Raw genomic sequence first — 20,902 nt, 5'->3', positions numbered from 1 at the left:
TTTATAAAATTATTTTTTATAATTTTTTTAATTTTAAATTTCTAAAAATATAATTGTACTTATGTCGTAACTTCAACAGCTCATTGCATCATATTGGTACATTACAAGCAGCTAGTCAGCTGAAAATAATTGAACAACCTTTCTTTTGGAGTTTTCACTCCAAGCGCATGTCAATAATTCGTGTCCAGGCTTAGTTAAATTAGTTTATTTTGTTGTGAATAAGTAGGCATTTATTTTTTTTAAGTTGTTCAAGAATTCATTTGCCGAGAATCAGGGGACAATTTACTCATTTATTCTGTTGAATTAACAAGTTTTTCCTTCTTCTTTTTTTTAATTTTGAAGTCTCAGAAGTTCTAGATAATTGCCCCAATGAAGAAGACGGATAGAAACTTGTTGTAATTTCGAAAACGAATATCGCCATATCTGAGAGTAATGAAGGTTACGGTAATGAAAGTACTTTGGAAATGACATCCGTGAAGACATTAACATCCCCTTCAAACTCTGCTAAGAGTGTTTTTCAACATGTTAAATATGAACATCTCGTTGCTGGAATAACAGGAGGTGTTGCTTCAACACTGATACTTCATCCTTTGGATTTGATTAAAATACGTTTTGCAGGTACTTCATTATTTTTAATATTTTCAGATTATTGCACTGTAAATGCTTCAAAATCATGCGTTCATTTGTCTCTTTCTTTTTTTTTTTGCATGGATAGTTATAATTATAGTACAGTATAGTATTACAATATATAATTATTGTACTTGATTAAAATCATTACAAAAAGTATAATAAAAGATAATGTAGGTATGTGAAGCCTAGTAACAGCCGTCTTCTTGGATTTACTATTGTTTGGAAAAAATTAAAAGCCAGTCGGAAGTAAATAAATATATAAAATAAAGTTTCAGTATATGAAGTAAAAACTGCGTTATGTAACCGGAGTAGTCTAATGTTAAAACTATAGATCAGAAACCTATCAGAAGCAGCAGCCTGTTTAAGGCCTCACTAGCCTTAATTAGGGACGGGATTACGTGGTGTTCCTGGAAGAAATGGTTTCTAGTAACGGGAAAGAGAACAGGAATAATATTGTATCGAGAAAAAGTCGTAAAATTTTAAAAGCAAAAAGTTCGTATTTTAATAGTTTGAATGGCAACTATATTGCGTAGGCTATAGTCAACAAGAGATTAAATTCTTCTGCAATAATTGAAGTCCAGTTTAAGGATGAAAGAGATTTTGGTGGCAAGTTTAAAGTATAAACATATACTTTACATATATGTTGGAAGAAAGGGCCAATTTTTTAAAAATATGTATCTTATTTTTTTTTTTTAAATTTCTCTAAAGTATTTTCGAGAAAAATATACTGATATGGAATTCACGTTTTATTTAATTAAGCTTAAATCCACTTATTTCCTCAGAAAACTTGATTTTATTAAGTATGGAGGAAAATATGTGGACATTTTAGACTTTAAATGGCTTCATAAAATGGACCCCAAAATGAGAATGACTTTTTTTAGAGTGTAGCTTTGTACGACTCGCTAAAGTAGCAAGTTAAAACACTTATCATCCATCAATTTTAAAATAACTTAGACCCCAAAATAGACATAGGGATAAAGTGGAACCTGGAATTGAAAGCAAGAAAAATGAATAATTACCATTGTTTCAGTTAACGACGGAAGGTCACCTGCTCCTCAATATAACGGCTTAAAAAATGCTATTACAACCATATTTAGACAGGAGGGTGTACGAGGATTGTACAAAGGTGTTACTCCAAACGTCTGGGGTTCAGGAAGCGCTTGGGGATTTTATTTTTTGTTGTGAGTGAACTTTGAAATTATTTAATAAATGTAAATGTGATTTTGTTTAAATCTAAAAATATGAACTTATCTTTTTATTATTATTTTTTTAAAGTTACAATTCTATCAAAACATGGGTACAGGGTGGTAATTCAAAAACACCACTTGGTCCATCAATGCATATGTTGCTTGCTGCTCAAGCTGGAATTTTGACGTTAATAATGACCAATCCAGTTTGGGTAGTGAAAACAAGGTTAGTTTACTTATAAGTAATTTTTATTTCTTGCTTAACATTATGGTTTTTTTGATGAGGGTGATAGATTAGGTGAGCATAATATGCTGTTAATGTTATATTTAGTTTATATATCTAGTTCTTTTGGGTCCATATTTTTCTTTTCCCTGTAAGTATTGAATACTGCTGAGTTTAACAATGTTAAACTTTATATTATGGAAATTACTGTTTTACATTCCTAGGTCTATATAACTTTAAATAATAAATAGGGGTCTCAATTCTGAAAAAAAATGTTTCTGAAATGGCTTGCCATCTTTAAAATTCAAAAGATTTAATAAAAAATAAATAAATAAAGACAAAGTTTTAAGAATCAGATTTCTAATAATTGATTTTCATTTGAACTATCTCATGTGATTCGGTAATTTATTATTTTATTTATTTTTTATTTCTTATGAATATATATACATTTATGATTTACGGTAGATTTTTGTTATCCAATCCTATTAAAATTTTTAATTAGAATTGTTGGTAATTAATTAAAACGCTAGTTCCACCAATGAGATATTAACTTGAGAAAAAACTTTTTTTTAAATAAATCTCACTGCCACTTAGTATCGATCTCTTTTTAGTTCTTAATATCTCCTTAAAAAGATCCTGAGTTTTCTTCTCACTAGTCGTTTTTTTGTATTATCTTTGGTCACGGTTTTCCTGTCGCAAACGGTTTTTTTTTTAAAACCCACCCAGATTGAGTCGTCGGTCCACGGTCGGTCTATGATTTAAAGAAAGGTGTACGATTTGCCTTGACCAGCCGAGGGCTAGTAGTTAAAAGTAACTACTTCTCTCGCTCGAAGGTGGCATGACCTCTTCGTAACAGCTATCAACCAGAGATCGCCATTTGGCACTTGCTAAAGTGAGATTCCAACGATAGCCCGAGAGACTCCACTCAGAAAGACTAGAATCTTATTTCTAAGAAAAAGTGCATTACCTCTTCTTGACATTGTTATATTAAAAGATTCAGGCACCAATTATTCATGCTCTTTAAAAGAAGTTTTATTAAAATAGCCAATAATCAGACTCTGCTGATATAATAATAATCTGATAGACATATATAGGAATCCAGCAGGAAATTGGCTTTCACGACTTTTCGAAAAATGTTTTTGCTAGAAGCTAGGGTTTGCTCCAGGTAATTTTCTCATCGTTTAGACCTTCTGAGGAGCCTTTTCGAAAATTGGAAATTAACCTCAGATGGTTGGAAGGTAATATCCTCTTTCGTTATATAGTAGTTCCTAAAAATTTATTATTGAGCTTAATAATAAATAGGTAATAAGAGCTTTCGTTTGCACCATTGAATTTGATATATCGCTAGAAACTGTCGATATTGCGCCTTTTTAGGCAATGAAATTGATTACCACGACGTGTACCCCAAGTTCTCATAAATTATACAAACTAAGTCATTTTCGCTTTTTATCTTAGTAAAAATTATTGGAAGGATTTGTGGCACTTTGTAGGATGGATAACAAGAAATTACCTCCATTATTATTTCTTTTATTTTCTACATCTCACAGTATTTTTTCATTTTTTAAAATATAATTTTCAGCAAAAAAAATCGAGCACTCACTCACATTTGTGTTTGTAAATCTTAAACTGACAGTATTTTATTCTTATTCTTACTTAATTTTCATATTATATTTATTCTTATATTGCATAAACTTAACTGAAAAATCCTGAAAAGGAAGAAAAAATAATGCCAATTTCAGTCATGATTTTTTTATTTTGTCGTGCTTTCGATCTATGGACACGGTCGTCTTCAGGGCTTATTGACAATGTAATATTTTACATTATTATAAGGTTGGTGTATCTTCTGTCCTGTCTGCTTATGTCTTGAGATTTTATGAAAATTGAGTCAAGTTATCTTATACTTAATAAAATCAAGAAATTTCCTCAGAATCAATTAAAGCAAGTAGTGTTATACAAATTTTGAGTATTGGCTAGTTGTATCTCTGTTATCCAATTTGTTGTTTTAGAAGCCTTGAATTTAAAAGTAAAAATAATTTAATTAATATAAGAAACACAAATTACTTTTATTTTAAGATTTACATGTGTATGATGTTCGATTATTGCTGTAAAAGTCATTCAAATAATATTATTTATACTATATGGATCCAAATAATAAAGTTACGTATTAAATAGTTTAAAATAATTATACAGTACGCTGATTTGTTTTTGTGATGAGGGTATTTAGTGTGCTGTTAATAGTGTTTATTTCCCCCTCATGCCCCTAAATTGGGGTTTTAATATTCTTGACAGGTTATGTTTGCAATATTCTGATGAAAAAGTCAAAACGGGGAGATGCTACGCTGGTATGGTAGACGCTCTTATGACTATATATAGGCTAGAAGGTGTTCGAGGACTATACAGGGTAACACAAATTATTGTGTTCTGTGTCTGAGTTTGTTTTATGTTCAGTTATTTTTTATTTCATTTTATTTTAATTAGATATTCGTAAATTTAAGGAATATATTATACTTATTACTTTTTTTATTTTCAGGGTTTTATACCTGGAATGTTTGGAGTATCTCATGGTGCTATTCAGTTCATGACTTACGAAGAAATGAAAACCTTCTATAATCAGTACAGAAATGCACCAATTGATGCGAAATTGGTAAGAATATAAAATTCTTGAGTTACTTTAAAATAATAGTGAGTAATTCAGCATTTTGCGATTAATTACTTTTTAACAGTCGATGTGATTAAAATGCTGTTAGAAGTGTTTTTATCAAACTTACTAACGATAAGTTGCAGTCAATCAAAATACATGAGTGCATTTATTTTTTACTGTGTGAACACTTTTTTTTTTACATTCTCTCATCCGCCGTGACTTTTAGTATTTACTTTTTGTTGCAATCGTGAAAATTTGGAGTTGCCGCAGAAATGCAAGTTTGTTTCTTATCTGAAATTTTACTACAACTTTAAAATTTCATTTGGGAACTTCGAGACACCCAAACATATCTTAGCCGTCAAAATCCATAAACCAGAAGTAAATCTTTCACTATTTTAAGATTTTTTCGATTTTGTTATATTGTTACTATTTGCACTAAGCATACTTTGTACAGATGTTTGATCTTTTATAGCGAACTTTCTAATGATGTAACTAAGTTAGATGTTTGGTCATTGTTACATTACAAACTTCAATGGTTGGCTAAGGCAAAAGTAATGAATTTCCTGAAGTTTTCTACGTTTATTTTAACGAATAATGTAGAACTTTTTTTATTTTTAGCCGAAACCAACTATAGAAGTTTATTGTTTTCTAAAGAAAATTGTAAGGCTAAGGATGTATGATTTGTCTTCCTTCTAAATTGTTGAAATAAGTTTTTTTTTCAAAAAATTTACGATAATTAGCACGACCTGTTCTCTAGTTCGTGAGTCTGGATCCCTCTCAGATATCGCCTCAAATGTAATGTAACCTTTTCACCGACAGACAGTTTCCATTTACTTCCTATTTTTTTTAAATATTTTGTGAATTATATTTAAAGGAGGTGTGCATTAAAGTACATTGTAATAGTTCTTCTATTAATTAATTTATTTTTCAGGGAACATTTGAATATTTAGGATTTGCTGCAACTAGTAAATTGTTAGCAGCTTCCGTGACATACCCCTACCAGGTTGTAAGGGCCAGACTGCAGGATCAATATCATAACTATAATGGTACATTCGACTGTATTCAACAGACATGGAGGTATGAAGGCGTTAGAGGTTTTTACAAGGGTCTTCTACCTTATTTATTGCATGTTATGCCCAATATATGTTTAGTATTCATAATTTATGAAAAGTTCACTAATTCAGTTAATCATTCTTAAATGAAATTCTTCTCTCTCTTTTTTTTTTTTTTTCTTTCTTTAAACAAACAATAATTAGGTTGCTTTTTTATTCAACTTTGTTGAATTAAAAACATATCTAAAAATAACAATCTTATTTTAAATGTAATTGTATTAGTTAATCATGTGATATATTATATGTTTATGACAGAGGAGGTAAATAATCTGTCCTTTATGTAATACTTAAAATAATTCCTTTAAAAACCGTGAACAAATAAAGGTTATCTCACAGTTATTTCAAGGTATCCTCATAAACATCGAATTAATTTTGATGTAAATTTTATTAGAACTATGAATGATTTTTACCACATTGTAGTGTGCATTTTTTCTGTTTGATTTTTCAAATTTATTTTAAAAATCGTGTAAGTGCACTTTCAAATGCCCTTTTTTTATACTCACACTTTAAAGAAATATCAATCGTTGCACTATAAGACAGTTCATTTCAGTTTAAATTGTTTTTCTATAGTTTATGTTATTAAAATTGAATAATACAAATGTCGGTCAACAGCAAATATAATTAAAATTATTTAAAATCAGATTGGCATTAAATGTTGAATTTGCATTTGGCCGTCATAAGACTATTTATAAAAGAAAGAATTCTTATTTAATAATAGTAAAAAAAAAAAAAAAATCCATGACGGGTGCTCTAAATTATTATTGAAAATCAGTTGCATTGATTCGGTGTAATGCTCTTCTTTCGAAATACTGCTGAAATATTCTTTCGGAATATTACTTACTCTAGTAAATCATTTACTGCGTTATCACTAGCTTCTGCAATGAGTCCCTATTTTCTCGCTTAAAAAAAGAAGTAATTTTGATGCAATAGGTTAAAGCATTGTTGTTTTTGTAAGGGTTAAAATAACTCTTAAATCTTACGTTTCGTAATGGTTTCCTTATGGTGGAAATTTGATTTACCAAAACGATAATAAGATTTATCAAGGCCAAACTCTTATCATGATTTCAAGTTAGTTTGAATTAAGATACTAGCCGACCTTAAAATTTGTCTTCCAACTTTTTTATTACATTTTGTTCTAAAACTCTGCTCGAGAAGTGATTATTCCTCAAAAAGGTGAATGTCGTGGATGATTTTAAAAAAGGGCAATACTTCTAAGGAAGAGTTTCTGATCAATAGAGTTTAGTGGGAGCTACATTCAGGATAGAGGAATGCTTCCTAAGAAAATGTACAGAAAATCATTCTGTGAATCATGATATGCAACGATTATCATTGACCTGCAATCTTTATAAAGCATGCGTGTTAGTCTAAACATCACAAATTGTGTACTTGGCTTTGACTTCAAGCTTCTTTCTGCGATATACAGCAGCTTAAGAAGTATATGCCATTCCCCATCAGTGCTTTAGCAAGATTCCAGTTGTACCTGTTTGTACTTTTTTCAAAAATACCTCTTGACATCTCAAAATACTCTTACTGCTGTCCAACAGTTTCGCAGTTCTGCTAATCTCCATATACCTTAAAAAAAAAAAACATATCTGAGACAGCCCTCTACAGTTTCCAGAACCTCATCTCGGTTGCTTATCAACCACATCTAGTTTTCTTCATATATTCTATAAAAGTTTTTCTTATTTATCCAACAATTGAACGAAACAAAAATCTTTTTGTGTTTAGGTCTCCATCCCGTTCAAACTGAAAATGAAATTGTTAACTGCTTATGTAAAAGTCTCGAATTCCATTTTCCTTGTCAGTTACACACTTGGTATTATTAAGTCAGCATTTTTACACAAAATTATGACGTTTTGTTCATAAATATTAAACTTTGGCTGTTAAATTTTTCCTGTTTAATTTTTTTTTTTTTTTGCTTTGAAAGATTCAAAATTATTATGAAAAGGTTTAGTTTAGTGGAGAAAATTAATTATGTTCTTTAAACGGTCAGCATTTTATTTTTTTGAATTACTGATATGGACTTATTGAAATAAACTGTTGAAAGTTTAAAAGTTGTCTTAATGAGATTTTGAAGACAAACATATTTTTAAGTGGATTTTATCGTTCAATAAAATGCGGAATATTTATGTTATAATCAAATGGTGTTGTCACTGCTGATTCATTTAGGCCATTTAAGTATCATATTCAATAAACTTACGAAACAAAATCTTGCTAAAGATATTCTTTTCCTAGTTACATTCTGGTTAGCTAATTCCTTAAATAAAGAGAGGAAACCCAGATAAAAACCTTTGTCAATCCAGATGAAGCTAGTGGCAACGTGGTAGAGGATTTGCTAATGTGAATTTCAAGGCTAGCTGATTTTGGGTAAAGAAATCTACTGCGAACGAAAATTTGTTGTGCAAATCAAAACAAAATCACAGCTCTGTTTTGCGTTTTGGACTTAATTCGTTGTCATTTCTGTTTTATAATTTTTCACGTAACAATCTATTATATCAAATAGCAAAATGGGAGGAGGCAAATGTTATTTTTGGCATTATTATTATTAGTTATTATTTCTTCTTTATGTTACATAGTTCCTAGTCCAAGTGTCACCTAATTTAGTTTTTACACAAAATATGAAAAGTTACTAGCATGGTTACAAAAAAAAGAAGTTTATATATGACTATATATATATATAAATATATATGTGTGTATTGATGATACTTTGGATCTATTAATAAATAAATTGTTAACAAAATGAATTGATGTATTTTGGAAAATATATAGATATATATTAAATTGAAATATATATTTGTATGTAGTGAATGTATGAAAATAATGATGAGCAAATGAACATTTGTAATGGTATTCATTGTCACTATTATCATTTTGAAATGTGTTTTTATTGTTTTAAAAGGGTTGGTATCGTCCTATTTGTTTGATTTTTTTTTTTTTTAACAAGAGCGGTTTTTACTTAAAAAACAAATAAAAATCCAGACGAAGTTCTCAAATAAAAACAAATTTTTTCTAATTTCCAAAAAAAAATACTATTTTGTGATTTTTTTTTAAATCAAGTTCTTATTTTTTTTTTTAAGTAAAAAAAAAATAGAAAAAAAAACAAGTGACCTGCTGGTCAGGTCACTTTTGCATTTGTTTGTTTAATTTTTGTTTTCTTTTGTGTTCTTTGTAATTTCAAAAAAAAAAAAAGAAAAGTTTTATAAAAATAAAATAATTCTACTTTTGTGATAGTTTATTCCTGCATTGTGTAATTATTTTCATATTTTAGACTAGGGTTACCAAAGTTTAGAAATTAAAAAAAAAAAACTATTGATTATACGTATTTCAGTTCATGTTTAGGGATTTGGGAGTGAATACGTAATTATTCTGACTTCATTATTTTCATAACATCAGAATTTGAAAAATGAACAGTTTTATTGTGCTTTAATCAATCTTAATTTAAATTAATGTAACAAGTATGATGTGTTAGATTAAGAGAGTTAACGACACTAGGGAATGGTTATTCAGGAAAGTAGCTGAAGGAAGATATACTATATTCTTTAAGCGAATAACTTTATTATGTATCTGTTTATTTAAAACCCAATTTTTGGTTTATCTTGACCAAACTCTTATTTTTGATACAACCCATGAACTTGCTTAAAAAACTATCTAAAAACAAATAGCAGGGTTGAACATAGAAATTCGTGGATTTAGGATGGTTATAATGCCCTACGTGTACTTCCGAAATTAATATAAAGGCTCTGTTTTAACGGGAGCTGATCCTTTAGAAAACATTTAGATGAAGTAGGCCTGAACCGCTAATCTTGGAGGAGGGGAAAACGGAATTAAAATCTATTATTTATCAGAAGTAAATTGAATTTTTGACTCTGGATTTTTGGTTTGTGAAGGGTAGAAAATGGCCAGCATTTCGACGAGTAAGTCTTAATAGGTGAGTAAGCAAAAAAGAATATTTTTTTCGTAAGTTGAAAAACTAGCAAAAATTTGATATCCCTGGAACTATTCTCTTAATTTGACTTGAAACAGTTTTCTGGTGTTAATTTTTTTAAGGCTATAATTAACGAAAAGATTTTTTATTTATTTTTTTCTACCGCGCTTTTTATTCTAGTGATATTAATTCTTTAACCTTCTAATAAAAGCGTACACAAAAGTTGTTAAAAATAAAGCTTTCGTCTGAAGTTACGAAATAAAGTTTTATTGAGACATTTGGCTGTCGTCGTTATTACTTTCGCCTAATTAATAATTAAGCAAAGAATCTATTCGCTTAGGTAGAAGCTATTTTCGAAAATAACCATTTTCCTACGTCTTAATTGCCCAATAGTTCAATGCTTGAAGTGGGAAAAGAATGCTGGTTGGGTTTCAAAATTGACTGCCAGGAAAAAGTAATGTTTTTCTCTCTGTGGTAGTAACCAATTTCCTTCGCTCTCCATTGTGTAAAATCAAATTAAATAAATATCAACTCTAAATATTGAATTCCTCTTTTGGTAACCCTATTTTAGAATAAGAAAAGTTTACAGACTAAAATCTCCTCTGTCAAATACTTGATCTTGACTAGGTGTGAATCCATCCCTAAATTCCGGAACATCCTTTTTTTAAATGCGAAAATTTAGGAATTTCATTCAATCTCATTTCCCTACTTGCTGTTATTACTTATTTATATTATTTTAAATATTAAAAATTAGACGTATGAAACTTTTATGGTTTCTCTGTAGAAAACAGAAAAAGCTCCCCCAAAATTAATTTTTTTAGGTAAAATTATGTGAAGGGCACCTGTAACGGCCTAAATTAGACATCATTGAAACAGGTATTTTTTTTTTTTTTTTAAGAAAATCAAGGTTATTTTTATTTTTTGAATTAAAATGGTGGTTTTGCATGTTTCTTTTTTTCAATGTAAATTTATGAAAAAAAACATTAATTTCAAAAATTCTAAATAAAAAATCTTATTGGGCAGTTTTTTTCCCATATAAAAGTAATAAAATTTATACTATTTCAAATAAAAGACATGAAAATGACCAAAAAGTAAGTTAAAATTATTTTTTTTTCACTATTTTTCAGGCATGAAGGATTACGTGGTTTTTACAAAGGTTTATCACCGAATCTGACTAGAGTAGTGCCCGCAACCATGATTACTTTTCTCACATATGAGAATGTCTGGCGTTTTTTGACCAACAAACATATTTAGGCTTCATAATTTTTTTTATTTGAAACAGTGCGCTTAAAAAAAAATTATTCATTTTAACCTTATATAATTCGTTTCATTATTAACTGTAGTTTTGATTTTATTTACTTAGCGAAATCAAAAGATTATATGTGAAAAAAAGGTTCCTTTTTTGTTACCTAATTTTTGTGTTATGTAATTAAAAAGTGCAAAAAAAAAACGAAATAACTAAAGGCTTCAATTTTCCTTAGTGTGTAGATTCACAGTAAATACAAAATATCAAAATATTACATAAAAAATGTGGAAGTAAATCTTTTTCCCTTTTTTTTTTTTTAGGAAAACTAAAAAAAAAGAGAAATCTGGGGTTAACTTTTCATCCCATTTTCTTTTTTTATCTGCAACTAAAATTACAGTCAGGAAAAAATCACACGTCACATGATCTTAGTGCTTCATTCCATTTACTGTCAGATTTGGCTTGGAAGGAATAATGAAAATTAAGGGTATTAATTTGGAAAGTTTCGTATTTTAAGGAATTATCTTTATTTGAAAATTATATTGAATATCCTAAAAATATGAGAACGTGGAACCAAATTTTGGCTAGTAATCTATATATTTTTCTTAGTTTAATTATCTATTTATTGTAATTCACGGTTGAAATTAGTTTATTTACAAATTTGCAGATTTTGCAAGACATTTAATAATTCTTTCAGGGCTGGTATTGGTATATTATTATGTAGCATAAATTAGTAAGTGTGAGATCACCTTTTTGAATCTCGCGTCTATTTTTTAATATATAGAAAAAATTTTAATTGTAAAGTATGAATTTATGCCTTGGTAGAAAAAAACATTGTAACAGTAAATTACTATAAACTTCTACCCTCGTCCACGACTTATAAATGACCGTTAGATGTTATGCCCCGCTAATAGAAAAAGGCTATACTTTTACGAGTACTTTATCTGTTGAAGACAATGGCTACGATTCATTTTTTCATTTGAATTCGTTGTGAAAATCTGGAGAAAATGGGCTTCATTCCCATCCTATGTCGAAAGGAAATTGGTCATTGGTCACTTGAAAGTAATCCAGTGTGTTGTACTCTAATCCGCATGATACTGCTAACTGTATATTTAAATGGATTGCAGAGGTATAGGGTCTCAATTGAATTTTCTTCACTTTATTTTATTGTAGGTCTTTTATACTGCAATAGGTATGTTACACTTGGGAATAAAATCTTCAACAGAGAGAAGCGTAGCAATAAACATAATTCGACAGACTTATACATGTAGATATATTGATCAAATAATAATTATTCTTCTCATTGAAAAATTATTTACGATTTAGAATTATTAGAAACTTCTAAACTCTTTTAAAATAATGAAGGACTTATATTTAATAATGCCGCTACCGTTATTTAGGTGTGCAACATGTAATTGTCAGCGAAGAGAAATGTAGTGGACTTACATCTGAAATGATTCCCTTTATGTTGCCAAATATTAGGTGATTCATTCATTCTTTTCCGAAGATTAAAGATGTTGATATCTTCCTACCACTTTTTTCTTTGCAACTGTACTCAGGTAGTCTTATCCATTAATACTTTTAAGGTATTACATTATTAACTATATCTTTTTTTTGTAATGAGTAAATGGTTTAACTATTGTAGAAGAATTGTCTAAGTTATATTTAAATGTAAATAATGGTTGTTTTTATAGGTGCCTAGATTCGCTGTTGTAAACGTGCAATCGAATTATTCTTATGTTCTGTTCTGCTTGTCCGTTGTTGTTGAAGATGTCATCGTTTTGTTAACATTGTAAGAACCTTTGTCCACTTTTTACATATTCAGAATTACCTAAGCTCTCAGATAAACAGATTTCTTTCAATTTTACATTTTTCATTTTCACTTGATATTTTTAATAACTTTATTTTTAACTAATTATAATTTTTGAACTGATAGAATTGAATAAACCATTCTTGCCCGTGTAAAAGCAGCATCAATTTTCTACTAATTTTTTCGTTGATGGCAATGTGTAAGTTCAGGTAGTCTTATGCATTGTTCATTACGTTCAAGGTATTACAAAGTAAACATAATATTAGATTATAATTTTTGTCTTCATACTTGAATAAGTAATGTTTTCAATTTATTAAAACAAGGTTTAGGTTTAATTTAAATATTCAATGTTAAATGTAGATATGAATGATTGTTTTTATAGTTGTCATGATTATCTAGTAGAAACGCGTTGTCGGATTATTCTTATGATTTATGTGTCTACTTTTGTTGATGAAATCAATAGTTTTGTTAACGAAGGCAGTGTGTTAAAAATGCCATAGAGTTGCCTTTGCCTGCTTTAGTTAGTGCGTGTTTATTTTTTATTTCATTTCTTATATTATTTTCTGTGCTTAGTTACTGATTGTATGTTTGGTTCTCGATTTACAGTTTTGAATAGATATCTTTGATGATATCAGCCGCCTAGTGATATGCATTTATTTGATTATCATGTTGTTGGTTATTGTTTTTGAGATTATATTAAAGTTCTTTGTCTGAAGAAGTTGTGAATATACAAACACTCAAACGTGAATGTGCTTGAGTGTTGTATGTTTTTTACTGTCATAAAGTTTTGTTCTTAAGATTTGATATATTTACGCAATTGTTTTATTGAATGAACCATTAATTTATCATTATTTTATTTCAAAATAATTATTTCTCAGTACAAATGTAGGTATAAGCATAATTTCGTTCTTACTTAAATTTGCACCCCCCCACTATATAAAATGCAACTTTAACTTTATAATTTTAAAATATTAGAAATGCACTATGCGAATAAGTAATGGGTTCTATTAATTTTTATTTTATTATTTTTGTAATTTTGTTTTATGATTAATTAACATTTTAAATGGCACACATAACCACATGTAACCTTCCTCAAGTAGCAAGTATGCGAGGTGGGCTCAATGGTGATGCCGAAGTCTCTAAATTGAACCCGATTGGTCAGTTATGATAGATTAAGTTTATAGATGAGTTCGAAACCGATAAGAGATAAAATAAACGTAAAGGTAGATTTAGTTTAACAGGAAAAACTCTGATTTCTCAATAATTCAATCAGTGTGAATTAAATGGAAACTTTTAGCCTATAGTTCCAGGAGCACGACCATAAGTATGAAGTGATTCATTGTAATTCCAACAATAAACTAAATAAGGGACTCTATCTTTGGATCTGATCTTCAGGTAGTAGTTAGTATGAATTAAATGGAAACTGATAAAGGATTATTCTTTAATCATTATCCATCAAGTGGCTATAATTGCTCAGCGTTCATTGGAAAAGTAAATGTATGGGCTCTTCTTTACATCCAACAGCAATTTGGTAAATGTTGGATGATTCTCTGGAGATTAAAGAATAAAGAAATGTTCTTCAGGTAATATTCGTTATTTAGTAGTTTTAATTATTATATTAAGTAAAACCTTTTTTTTTTTTATGATAATTCATCTTTACATTTGAGTCTGAATAAGTAATGTTTCCTCTTTCAAACAAGAAAAGCTGAGATGTTTAATATAAATATTCGACCATAAACGTATATTGAATGTATCATCATTTTTAATCAAATGAAACTCTTATTCAGGTAGTTTAAACTTCTTTCAATAATTCATTCTTTATTGAATTCTTACTTTTTTGTTAACTTGTATTTCATGGAAAAAACTATTTTATTTAAAAAGTTTAATATTCCAAGGATAAAATAATTGTATTTTTCTTTAGACAAATAAACCTAATTGACTATAAATAAAGTAATTATGAAGAGATAATTCGATTTTATTGGTATAAAAAAAGTAAATTCTTAAAACTCTGTTTATTATAAGTGAACTCTATATTTATTTTGTTATAGAAGTATTTGTAATTAGTCGTACCTTCTGGTAATAGGCACAGTTGGAATGGTTTAAAATTTTATTTTTATGAAATTAAAGAGAATATTTTCTTGAAAAAAGGTTTAGTTTAACTGATAAATTCTTCGTTTTAAATGAAGTGTACATCAAATTCGTATTACTCCTACTTGTGTTTAATGTAATATTTTTTTCAGTTCATGCAGTGCTAACATCAATCGGGCTTTTTGTCAACTTGCTGTTCTAAGCTTTTACCTGAGATGAATTTTTACGGGTCTATTCTATACTTCCAGCAGCACGATCATTAATATGAAGTTATCCGCATCCAGGTATCTTATTATTGATTAAGTTTAGCATGTTATAATGAGAACTAAAACTTTTTTCAAACAAATTATTCTCTTTTTTGTATTTGAAAGAAGTTTTAATTTTTGTTGATGTAGGTAGCAGTAATTTAATTGAAAAATTCAACATCAAAGATGCATGTGAATTCTGTATCATTTTCCAGTCACATAGAACTTTTTAGTTTTTTTATAGATTTTTAGTCGAGCTTATAATTTTTTAATTAATTTTCAAAAAAATAATTTCATAATAATAATGCTAGTAGATTACGGGTGTTATTATATTTTTCCAATCACATTAATTTCTTTCCTAAGGAATAAGTGTGTTTTTTGGAAATGTATTTCATTATCATTGAATGAAAAAATTTAGGTTTAAAAATAAAAAATCAATTCTTTAGTTTAATTACAGTCTTCTTTATTTAATTTTTATATTATATATAAATTGTTATACATGTTTTTCTTAATACTAGGTAAAATCACTAAACATTTTAATTATTTAAATTACAATAAATATATACATTAATTGTTATACACGTTTTTCTTAATGCTAGGTAAAACTCAGTAAACATAATTATTTAAATTACGGTAAATAATAATTTTCAGAATCAATACTGGTGAAACCCAAGAGTACTGCCTGCTGTTCATCAATGGAAGCCCAAGTAAAAAAGACGTAAAAGATGAATCCAATGTGAATATTCCAACAAACATTGGTTAGGAATCTATGAAAAAAAAAAAAAGGTATGTAGTTATTATACGTAATATGCATGATGTTATTAAAATTAAAAATTGCATGTTAAGAAAAAATTAATAAAAAGTCTTAAAAAAAAAAATCATTATTATTATTATTTCAGTGGGTTGCCTTTTCGTTTAATTTTAGAGTTTATCTTCTGAATTATTGATGGATTGCAATAAAATAATCATAATATCGGTTTTTTCGTCCTGTTACGCGTGTCGCTGGTGTATAAGCCCAACTTCCTAAACTTTTGTTTTAAATAATTATCCTTTCACTCTTTTCTTTCGTAAAAACGTTCACTTTTTTGGTTAACCAATTCTTATTTGATCGGCATTAATTTTTTCTGTGACCGTGAATTTTAGAGTTATGTGGAATATTTCTTTATAATTATAAATATTCTTTAACTTCTTTCAACAACTATATCATTTTGAACGATCTTGAGTACTGATGATGACCCTTATTTATTGGTAATTATCTGAAAGCAAGTAGTACATTTCCCTCTTTTGTTGGTTTGGTATGTTTGTGATTACATGCGATTTACATTTACATAAGAGTTAGCGGCATTATATGTTATTGCAATAATGATATTGTTTTTTCGTGTTTCCCTTCGAGTTTACAATCTTCCACTTTTCAACATCAAAATTTGTATTATCCTGTTGGAGTAGCACTTCACCTTTTTTTTTCTCTCTTGAACATGTTGCGGAATGTTTTTTTTTGCAATGTTAAAATGATATTAATACCTCTACCATTTAATTGAAAAACGAGAATGACTGGTGTAATAATTATCGTATGTCTTTCCTTCAGCCAATAGTAGTTCATTAACCACGTAGTTTAAAACAGGCTCCTGAATGCGTCTCCGCATGAATTATTAAATTTTTCAAATAAAAGTCTGAATAGCGCAAAGCTATCTATTTTGTTCTTAACTTATTGTATAGTTTCTAAAAACTAAAGAAAGAACCTTCGGTTATGGCATTACTTGTAACATCAATACACCTTACCATTTTTACCAAAATTTGGGTTTGCTATGGGAAACGTGTTATCGGATTATTCGTATGTTGAGTCCGCTTTTGTTGAAGAGTCAGTCGTTTTGTTAACATAGAGTGTGGTAAAAATATCGTAGAGTTGCCTTTGTCCGTTTTAGTTAGTGCGTGATTAGTATCTTTTATATTTTGTCTTATTTGCGGTGCTTAGTTCCTGATTCTCTGCATGGTTATAAATCGTCAATTTTGTAAGTAGGTTACTGAAAATATCAACAGCTCAGTGATTATTCGTGTTCATGTTTATCATGTTCAGGATTGCTGCTCAATATTTTTGATGCAATAATTTGGAATTAAAGTCCATTTTTTGAGACGTTGTGAATGTTGTTTTAGTAAGGTCCAAACAGTCAGAGGAAATCTCAGAAACACGCAAAAACTTTGAATATACGAACATTTTGCATGTTTTTTTTACTGTTTTAAAGTTTTCCATATAACATTTTACTTAATGACGCACTTGCTTTATTATTTGAATCATTTATTTATCATTTCAAAGTAATTATTTCTCAGTACAAATGAAATAACTATAGTTCGAAGTTTTTGATTAAATCTCCCCCCCCCACCGTGTATAATATACAACTCCAACTTTAAAATTTTAAAACATTATAAATGCACTAAACGTTCAGAACTGTTTAATAAATACTAGGATTCATTAATTATTTAATTCATTTTTTTACGATCAATTAATAATTTGAATGGCACACGTAACCACCATATAACCTTCCTAACTTAGTCAGCAGCTGTAGTGCGTGTTGGTAACGTTGCAGAGGTAGTTTTCATTACTCCAAACTGATTAATCCAATCTCGATAGATTAATTAAGTTGATAGATAAAATTCTGAAGCCAGTCAGGGATAAAATAAACTAAAAGATAGATTTTGTTTAACAGAAAAATGCTCTGACTTCTTGAATCATTCAATTCTTTAATCATTATCCATCCAGTGCTTTTATCAATCGACTTTTATAACGCTGCCTAGTGATGCTCAGCGTGCATTGGACACCTACATGTATGGGCTCTTCTTTACATTTAACAGCATCTTTCTAATCTGGAGATTGAAGAATAGAAGGAAATCTACCTACTACTTGGACAGTGGAAATGTTCTTCAGGTAATCTTATCAATTATTTAGTACGTTCAAAGTATTACATTATAAACTAAAATCTTTTTTAAGATGATTTATCTTTTCATCTCATCGGAATGAATAATGTTCTCTCTCTAGTAAAAGAAAGGTTGATGTTTGATTTAAATAATCAACGATGTGAATGCATGCATTTTTAATCAAATCTAACTCTCACTCGGCCAATTTAAACTTTTTTCAATAAAAATAAATCTTCTTTTATTGAATTCTAACTTTATTTTAAACTTAAATTTCATGAAAAAGGTATTATATTTAAAAATTGGGTAAATCTTTACAATAGCTCCCCAGAGGCGTGGCCTAATTCGAAGTGATTCTGATTCGCTGTTACTATAGAATCCGCCATATTCAAATATAAATATAAAACTATTTATTTATTTTATATTCACACTTAAATCTAGCGGGTTATATGGTAGCACCGAATCAGAATAACTTCGAATTCTTTATTTATTTCTTAATGGGGGGCTTCGCCCCCCACACCCCCTGATTTTTTCTTCCCTCCATACCCCCTCCTAACCTACCTAATCACCCTCAATTTTTTAATTTTTGTCACAACATTCATTACAATAATTACACAGAACAACACAAAAGAAACTACCTTATTCTGTGGAGTCCTTTTCCTGAGGAGGGTATACTTGTCGAACTCCATTCTTACTCACACTACAATCATGCTTTAATTTAAAAAAACCCGCAAATTTAAAACGCTCATACTCATAAAGTTACAAAAAAACGGCACCTCCGGTCACATACAGAACACTCGCGGGAACTATTAATACATTAATCAGGAAGCAGTTGCTATGCAGTATGTGTACTGCGCATGCGCGCTAAACATAAGCGCTACGAAATTCGCACCATCCGCACATTGACGGGAAGTAGTTTTTATTTTCCCCGGTAGGTGCTCTGCACTACCCACACCCTAAAAAAAACAGGCCACGCCTCTGGGGAGCTATTGTAAAGATTAGCCAAAAATTGTAATATTCGTAGAATTTAAAAATTTAATTCCTTTTTCATAAACGAAGAAATCGAATTGACAAGAAAATAAAGTATTTTAGAAAATTTAATTCAGTTATATTAATGGGAAAAAAATTTAATTCTTAATAATTTTTTAATTAAAACATGTCAACTTTTGGTTTATTTGGACCAGTATTCTTTTTTTTTTGCATCTGAAAGAAGTTTCAATTTTTATTGACTGCGGGTAAAGTTTTAATTGAAAAATTCAACTTCAATCATGCATGGCAATTCTGCATCATTTACTAATCACAGAACTATTTTTAGTCGAGCTTATAATTTTGTAATTAATTTTCATAAAAATAATTCCCTAATAATAATGGTAGTAGATTATGTGTTATATATTTCCACGCAAATTAATTTTATTCTTAAGGAATAAGTTTTTTTTGGAAATATAATTTATTTTCATTGTATGACAAGTTTTAGGTTCGTTAAAAAAAAAATCAATTCTTAAGTTACAGACGTCTTTATTAGTTTTTCTAATATACATATATTTCTTAATGCTAGGTAAAACTCAGTAAACATTATAATTATTTAAATTACAATAATGATTTTCAGAATCTGTACTGGTGATGGTGATACCAAGAGTACTGCCTGCAAAACTGTTTATCAATGGAAGCCCAAGTGAAAAAGACGTAAAAACATCAATCTAATGTGAATATTCCAACAAACATTGGTGAGGACTCTATCAAAAAAAAGGTATGTTATTATTATGCGTAATATGCATGATTTTATCAAAATATCAAATTGTATGTTAAAAAAGTCTTCGATTATTTTAGTTTAAAAAAAAAGTGTTGAACAAGTCAACAAGTTGAACAAGTTTATTTGGACCAAGTACATTTATTTTGTGGTAGAATTATGTGTAATGATCCGTACTTTTATTTTAAAAAATAAGAGCAAAATTTCGGAATATTTTGTTTAAAAAAGTTTTAGATTGACAGATAAATTCTACGTTTTAAATATTGTATTAATATAATATAGTGTGAATCAAATTCGAATTACTGCTTAGGTTTAATGTAGCATCTTTTCTTCATGTAGTGAGTGCTAACATCCAAGGGCTTTTTATCAACTTGCAGCTCCGTTAAGCCCAGTATTTACCTTCTTAAGGATAAATTCTTAAGGATCCTTCTATAGTTTCAGCAGCACTTTCATAAATACGAAGTGATTAGCGTCAACTGTATTTCTGAAAATAAACTAAATTGGGGACGGTCTTTGGAATTGTTCTTCAGGTAATTTTTTATTTATTATGTTCTGAGTAATACAACGTAAACTAAACTTTTTCTTTCTTTTTTTTGTATCAGAAAAAAGTTTTAATTTTTGTTGAACTATCAAAGTACTGCTACTAAGCAGTACTTTTATTGAAAAATTCAACATGAAACATGCATGGCTATTCTGTATTCATTTCCAATCACACACAATTAATACTGTTATTCTAGCTTGTAATTTTAATTCATTTTCATCAAAATAGCATTAGTAGGTTATATTTTTTCAATCATATTAATTCTATTCATAAGGAGTGTGTTTTTTGGAAATAAATTCCTTATCATTGAATGAAAAGATGTAGGTTTTTTTAAATAAAAAGATTTAAGTGAGCTATCAATTCTTGATTTAATTTTTATAATATGCATAAATAGTTACAGATATTTTTATCTAGCTTTTTAATGCTAGCTGAAACTCCTTACAACATTGTAATTACAATAAATAATGATTTTCAGAATGAATACTGGTGATTCCAGAGTACTCCTGCAAAACTGTTCATCAATGGAAGCACAAGAGAAAAAGACGTAAAAGATCAATCCAATATTCCAACAAACATGGTTAGGAATCTAAAAAGAAAGGCAAG

General features: G+C 28.8%; 1 protein-coding gene across 4 annotated transcripts; it reads left to right on the top strand.

Annotated features, from left to right (window-relative positions):
* The first annotated feature begins 95 nt into the window (after positions 1–95).
* Positions 96–20,897, top strand: LOC141458199 (solute carrier family 25 member 32). Of its 4 annotated transcripts, XM_074135902.1 has the most exons (14): positions 96–618; positions 1,661–1,811; positions 1,906–2,043; positions 4,330–4,441; positions 4,571–4,684; positions 5,613–5,758; positions 10,540–10,594; positions 10,846–14,354; positions 15,012–15,143; positions 15,756–15,890; positions 17,807–18,024; positions 19,618–19,758; positions 20,098–20,288; positions 20,775–20,897. In XM_074135902.1, exons 1-7 carry the CDS (start codon positions 465–467, stop codon positions 10,541–10,543), a joined length of 819 nt encoding a protein of 272 aa, XP_073992003.1. In that variant the 5' UTR covers positions 96–464; the 3' UTR covers positions 10,544–10,594; positions 10,846–14,354; positions 15,012–15,143; positions 15,756–15,890; positions 17,807–18,024; positions 19,618–19,758; positions 20,098–20,288; positions 20,775–20,897. The 4 variants fall into 4 exon arrangements, with proteins under 4 accessions (XP_073992003.1, XP_073992001.1, XP_073992002.1 ...); XM_074135900.1 differs by lacking the exon at positions 10,540–10,594 and having other exon boundaries at positions 17,895–18,024; XM_074135901.1 differs by lacking the exon at positions 10,540–10,594 and having other exon boundaries at positions 20,194–20,288.
* The last annotated feature ends 5 nt before the right edge of the window (positions 20,898–20,902 follow it).

Source organism: Rhodnius prolixus, unplaced genomic scaffold, assembly GCF_049639745.1.
Source record: "Rhodnius prolixus isolate KJV_2025 unplaced genomic scaffold, Rpr scaffold_5, whole genome shotgun sequence".
NCBI lineage: Eukaryota > Metazoa > Arthropoda > Insecta > Hemiptera > Reduviidae > Rhodnius > Rhodnius prolixus.
Note: the sequence above shows the minus strand (reverse complement) of the source record. Positions and strands in the feature narration are given on the sequence as shown.

Excerpts from the sequence above, each read along its gene's own strand:
- LOC141458199 (XM_074135900.1), top strand. The coding sequence starts at position 465 with ATGACATCCGTGAAGACATTAACATCCCCTTCAAACTCTGCTAAGAGT. Across the intron at positions 4,685-5,612 it reads CACCAATTGATGCGAAATTG|GGAACATTTGAATATTTAGG; the intron begins GTAAGAATATAA and ends TTTATTTTTCAG. Across the intron at positions 5,759-10,845 it reads TGTATTCAACAGACATGGAG|GCATGAAGGATTACGTGGTT; the intron begins GTATGAAGGCGT and ends ACTATTTTTCAG.